The sequence below is a fragment of the Rhincodon typus genome, chromosome 5 (assembly GCF_021869965.1).
Source record: "Rhincodon typus isolate 14 chromosome 5, sRhiTyp1.1, whole genome shotgun sequence".
In the NCBI taxonomy this organism is placed as follows: domain Eukaryota; kingdom Metazoa; phylum Chordata; class Chondrichthyes; order Orectolobiformes; family Rhincodontidae; genus Rhincodon; species Rhincodon typus.
The window spans coordinates 21,898,460-21,905,236 of record NC_063336.1 but is presented as its reverse complement, the minus strand read 5'-3'; the positions used below and the strand labels follow the sequence as shown (position 1 = coordinate 21,905,236).

The window sequence follows — 6,777 nt, the reverse complement described above, 5'->3', positions numbered from 1 at the left end:
AGACACACACAGACATATACACAGAGACAGACATACAGAGACACACAGAAACACATACAGACATATGCACAATGACACACATACAGAGACATACACATATATACAGAAACAGACATAGAGACAAACACAGACATATAGACAGAGACACACATACAGAGACACACACAGAAACAGATGTACCGACACACACACAGACATACACGCAGCGACTGACATACAGAGACACACATACAGAGACACACACAGAAACAGACGTACCGATACACACACAGACATACACACAGCGACCGACATACAGAGACACACACAGACATATACACAGAGACACACACAGAAACAGACGTACTGATACACAAACAGACATACACGCAGCGACCGACATACAGAGACACACACAGACATATACACAGAGACACACACAGAAACAGACGTACCGATACACACACAGACATGTACACAGAGACACACATACAGAGACACACACAGAAACAGACATACTGAGACACAGAAACAGACGGAAACAGATATAGAGACCACACCGACATTTACACAGACATAGAGAGACACGGACACAGGCAGAGACAGACACATACAGACATACTTACAGAGACAGACATACAGAAACACAGACATACATAGAGGCAGACAACAGAGGCACAAATAGACATAAACACAGAGGCAGACGTCCAGAGACAGGCAGAGATAGACTCTAGTACATGAGAGGTTCATAAGTCTGATAGCAGCGGGGAAGAAGCAGCTCTTGAATCTGTTGGTACGTCTTTTCAAACTTTTGTATCTTCGTTCGGTGGAAGAGGATGGGACAGAGTATAACTGGGTGGGAGGGGTCTTTGATGATGTTGGTTGCTTTCCCAAGGGCAGTGGGAAGTGTAGACTGAGTCAACAGATGGGAGGCTGGTTCGTGTGATGGACTGGGCAACTGTCTGTAATTTCTTGTGATCTTGGGAAGAGCAGTTTACAGACAACGCTGCAATGCATCCACACAGGATGCTTTCTATGGTGCATCTGTAAAAATTGGTGAGTGCCCTTGTGGATACGTTTGTCTGTTTTCATTTAACCCTTTCGGACGATGCGGCGTTACTGGCATTCTTTTTGTCCCTAACTGCCCCTTGAGCGGGATGCCTGGCACACACTGTTTCAGGGGAGGCGACCCCACCACACCCGCCGTTGCCTTGGGTCTGGAGTCACGTGTAAGACCTGATCTGGTATGGGATGGGGACGGCGGAAGAATTAATTACCCATTTACCAACATGATTGCACAGTTATGTACGTGGGGAAGAATGCAAGCGAATGTGCGCTGAAGGTGAGGCCCCACCCAGTCGAATAGCCAACCAACGGTTGTACTGGTTTGAGTGTGGACAACTGGATTCTTTCAAAACAAAAAGCAACTCAGGACTTGAGGAAAGATTTAATAAAAAAAAAATCACCCCTCATTGATTGATCCCAAACCCCTCACTGAAATAAGTAGCCAATAGGGAAGAGGTGTTTGTCGATCGACGTTCCCCGGGATCGATCGTCACGTCCTGGAGGACCAGTGGGAGGAAGATGCGCAGGCGCGACCGAGCGCACTCCGAGCGAGTCGAACGGAGAAGCAGGAGACGGCGGCGGCGCCATGAGCCTGGCGGAGAACCGGCCGTCGAGGAAAAATGCCGGCAACCGCATGTCGCGGCTGCTGGAGGCCGAGGAGGACGACGACTTCTACAAGACGACCTACGGGGGTTTCCATGAGGTGAAGGAGAAAGAGGAGCTTTTAAAAGAAAAGAGAGCGCGCCCGAGGGGGCGGGAGGCCGCCGCCATCTTGGAAGGGACAAGCAGGCGCCACCGAGCTTGCTGTCTGGGGGCGGGCCTCATCGGGAAACGCCTCCCATCTCAGCCGTGATTGGGTTTAGTGCCTATCAATTACCCTGTTCTGTGTCGTCATTGGCTGCCGCCGCTGTCAATCAGCGCTGTGCAACCTGCACTGGGGACATCTTTTTCAGATGCAGCCCATCTGAAACTTCAATTTGATACAGACCTTTCGGCCCAACCAGTCTATGCTGACCCCCTATCCTAAATTAATCTAGTCCTATATAGAGTCATACAGTCAGGAAACAGACCCTTCGGCCTAACCAGTCCATGCTGACCTCCTATCCTAAATTAATCTAGTCCCATAAAGTGTCATATAGTGTGGAAATAGCCCCTTAAGTCCAACCAGTCCATGCTGACCTCCTATCCTAAATTAATCTAGTCACATATAGAGTTTCACAGCATGGAAACAGACACTTCAGCCCAACTTGTCCATGCTGACCCGCTATGCTAAATTAATCTAATCCCATTCTCTCAAGGTAAACTTGCAGGTTGAGTCAGTAGTCAGGAAGGCAAATGTAACGTTGGCATTTATTTTGAGAGGACCTGAATATAAAAGCAGGGATGTACTACTGAGGCTTTATAAGGCTATGGTCAGGCCGCATTTGGAGTATTGTGTGCAGTTTTGCGCCCCATATCCCATGAAAGATGTACTGGCCCTGGAGTGGGTTCAGAGGAGGTTCACAAGAATGGTCCCAGGAATGAAAAGCTTAACATATAAGGAACGTTTGAGGACTCTGGGACTATACTCATTGGAGTTTAGGAGGATGAAGGGGATCTAATTGAAGCTTACAGAATACTGAATGGCCTGGACAGAGTGGATGTTGGGAAGATGTTTTCATTTGTAGGAGAGACTAGGACCTGAGCGCACAGCCTTAGAGTAAAGGGAAGACCTATTAGAACGGAGATAAGGAGAAACTTCTTCATCCAGAGAGTGGTGAATCTATGGAATTCACTGCCACAGAAGGCTGTGGAGCCCAGGTCAATTGAGTACATTTAAGACTGAGATAGATAGGTTCTTGATTATCAAGGGGATCAAGGGTTACGGGGAGAAAGGGGGAGAATGGGGTTGAGGAACTTATCAGCCATGATTGAATGGCGGAGCGGACTCGATGGGCCGAATGGCCTAATTTCTGCTCCTATGTCTTATGGTCATATAGGATCATACAGTCAGGGAACAGATCCTTCGGCCCAACCAGTCCATGCTGACCGGATATCCTAAATGAATCTAGTCCCATTTGCCAACATTTGGCCCATATCCTTCTAAACCTCTCCAATTCATGTACCCCTCCAGATGCCAAGGAGTGTGTTAGAAGCGGCAATGCAATTATCCAAACCCTAAAAAAATTACACCGTGTGATTGTCGTCTAATCCCTAGTGTTGCACGTTTTCCAAATCAATGCAGTTTTTAACCCTAAGTTGGATGGATTTTGATGAAACTTGACATTAAGATACTGGAAACCCAAAACAAAAGCAGAAGTTTGCTGTAGAAACCCAGCAGGTCTGGTGGAAAGAGAGAAAACAGAGGTAACGTTTCGAGTTTTACCAGAGATTTACCAGGATGTTGCATGGAGTGAAGGGTTTGCGTAATGGGGAGAGGCTGGGACTTTTTTTCTTTGGAGTGTAGGAGGTTGTGGGCTGACCTTACAGAGGTTTATAAAATCATGAAAGGCATGGATAGGGCGAATAGTTTTTCCCTAGGTTGGGGGAATTTCAAAACCAGGCGGAATATTTTTAAGGTGAGAGCAGAAAGATTTGAAAAAAAGACTTGAGGGGCAACGTTTTTTACACAGAGAGTGGTTTGTGTGTAGAATGAAATACAGAGGAAGTGGTGAATGCAGGCACAGTTACAACGTTTAAAAGACATTTGGGTAAGTACATGAATAGGAAAGGTTTGGAGCGATATGAGCCAAACGCAGGCAGGTGGGACTAGTTTAGCTTGGGAAACCTGGTCGGCGTGGATTAGTTGGACTGAAGAGTCTGTTTCTGTGCTGTATGACTCTAATTATATCTAACTCCTTCTTGGGGACATTTAATGGTGAGGTGTCTTCTGGAGCACTGTGTCTAGTTCTGGTTGCCCTGCAAAACGAATGATATTATTAAATTGAGACTCCAGTGACCCTCTTTGCCCTTCTCACCAGACTTGAACATTAAATTCTGGTTTCCTGTGTTTTTCCTTGCTGCCAGACCTGCTGATTTTCCCTGGCAATTTCTCTCTTTCTTTTCTTACACTCCAAAATGCACAACTGAGTGACCTTCCCACCATCAAAATCACCATGACTTTCTTTTTGCGTTTTTTTTAAAACCAAGACCCGCCAACTGTATAAAAACTCACACAGCCAATTCAAAGTTTACATGAAAAATCAGCAATTTCTGCTTTTTGTTTTTGTTTCAGTTATAAATGCTTCACAGCTTCCCCCAATGCTTAATATCAGGCCCAGGCCTCCCTCCCATATATCGATATGTTTCTGCTCCACACCAGCCTTCTCCTATTCCCCTGTTCATCTCCTTCTATCCCTTTCTCCCTTCGTGTTTTTATCCAGTACCCATATCCCCTCCGCTGCCCCATCCCTTAAATTCAGAGGCAAAGTATAGTGGTGGCTGGAGACAAAACTAATCAGAAAGGGACTGCATAGGTCGTACAGGGTCTGAGGTATAAAGTCATACAGGATGGAAACAGACCCTTCAGTCCAACCCATCCATGCTGACCAGGTTTCCCAAACTAAGCTAGTCCCATTTGCCTGCGTGTGACCCATATCCTTCTAAACCTTTCCTATTCGTATAAATGTTGTCATTGTACTAGCCTCCACCACTTCCTCTGGCAGCTCATTCCATACATGCACCACACTCAGCGTGAAAAAGCTTGGTTTGATTTATTATTGTCACCTGTACCTAGGTACAGTGAAAAGTTTTGTTTTGCATGCAGTACGGGCAGATCGTACCGTACAAAGCGCATCAGGATAATAGTACAGAGTGAGGAATACAATGTTGCAGCTCAGAAGGCGCACAAAGAGCGAAATCAGCATTTAAAATTTAAAATTTGAGAGGTCCATTCAGGGGAAGAAGCTGTTCTAGAATCTGTTGGTGCTTGTATACAAACTTGTATATCTTCTGCCCAACTGAAGAGGTGAGAGAGCTCTTTGATTACATTGGTTGCTTTCCCAAAGCAGCAGGAAGTGTAGATTGAGTCAATGGATGGAAGGCTGTTTGGGTGATAGACTGGGCTGTGTTCACACAACTCTCTGTAGTTCCTTGTGGTCTCTCAAGTTGCCCCTAGGTTCCTTTTAAATCTTTCCCATTTCACTTTAAACCTACACCTTCTGGTTTTGAGCTCCGGTACCCTAAGGATAAGACCTTTTCTGTTCACCTTATCTATGCCCCTTGTGACGTTAGAAAAGTGGAATTTTGGAAAACTTCACATTGAACCGAAACCTTCCTATGCTTTCCAGAGAAGGAAAGCTATTTGATGTGAAATGTCTTTTTCTCTTGCCACAGATGGCTCCCAGAATAGCTGAGTTTCTCCAAAGTGTCCTCTGTTTATATCCCCTTTAAACACACTTGACTGGAGTTTCTGCTTACTTTCTGGGTTAATGATGTTTCTCCTGAATTCCCAATCGGATTTGTCCATTTTAATTATTCATAGAACCCTACAGTGTGGAAACAGGCCCTTCGACCCAACGAGTCCACACTGACCATTGGAGCATCCCACCCAGACCTATCCTCCTATAACCCACCCTAACCCGCACATCCCTGGGCACTACGGGGCAATTTAGCACGGCCAATCCACCCTAACCTGCACATCCCTGGACTTTGAGTGGGAGGGTCATGTTACGGCTGTACAGGACATTGGTTAGGGCCACTTTTGAAATACTGCGTTCAATTCTGGTCTCCCTGCTATAGGACAGAAGTTGTTAAATTTGAAAGGTCTGAGAAAAGATTTACACAGATGTTGCCAGGGTTGGAGGGTTAGAGCTATAGGGAGAGGTTGAATAGGTTGTGGCTGTTTTCCCTGGAGCGTCGGATGCTGAGGGGGTGACCTTATAGATGTTTCTCAAATCATGAGGGGCATGGAGAGGGTGAATAGCCCAGGTCTTTTCCCCCAGCGCAGGGGAGTCCAAAACTAGAGGGGCATAGGTTTAAGGTGAGAGGGGAAAGGGACCTGAGGGACAACTTTTTCACGCAGAGTGTGGTGCGTGTGTGGAAGGAGCTGCCAGAGGAAGTGGGTGGGGGCTGGTACAGTTACAACATTTAAAAGGCACCTGGATGGGGACATGGATAGGAAGAGTTTAGAGGGATCTGGGTGAAATGCTGGCAAATGGGACTAGATTAATTTGGGATATCTGGGTCAGCACGGACGGGTTGGAAAGAAGGGTCTGTTTCCTTGCTGTGTGACTCTGACACCCGGAGTAAACCCAAGGGGCGAAAAGGTGCCATCTCCACACAGACTGAGGGTGGAATTGAACCTGTGTCGCTGGCGCCATGAGGCAGCAGTGCTAACCACTGCGGCAGTATGCCACCTGTTTTGGTTAAAGGGCCTCTGGGTCAGTTTTGCTACTCTCCGTTCGACTCTGACATGTCGTTTTCTGTCTCTCTTCTCTCTCTCGCTCTCTGTCTTGCTCTTGCTCTGTCTCTGGCTCTCTAACACTCTCGCTCTCGCTCGCTCTCTCGCTCTCTGTCTCGCTCTGGCTCTGGCTCTCTCTCTCTCTCTCTCTTTCGCGCTCTCGCTCTCTCTGTGTCTTTGGCTCTCTCTCTGGCTCTGGCTCTCTATCTCTCGCTCTGGCTCTGGCTCTCTATCTCTCTCTCGCTCTGGCTCTGGCTCTGGCTCTCTCTCTCGCTCTGGCTCTGGCTCTGGCTCGCTCTCTCTCTCTGGCTCTCTGGCTCTCTCTCTCTGTGCGTCTCTGGCTCTCTCTCTCT

General features: G+C 47.1%; 1 protein-coding gene across 1 annotated transcript in view; it reads left to right on the top strand.

Annotated features, from left to right (window-relative positions):
- Nucleotides 1-1,572: 1,572 nt before the first annotated feature.
- The window catches only part of LOC109926424 (vacuolar protein sorting-associated protein 72 homolog), an 8,439-nt gene continuing 3,234 nt past the window's right edge, over nt 1,573-6,777 (top strand). Inside the window, exon 1 of the mRNA XM_048596827.1 lies at nt 1,573-1,747. Within this exon, the coding sequence (XP_048452784.1) occupies nt 1,631-1,747 (117 nt within the window). The 5' untranslated portion in view covers nt 1,573-1,630. The remainder of the gene's footprint in view (nt 1,748-6,777) is intronic.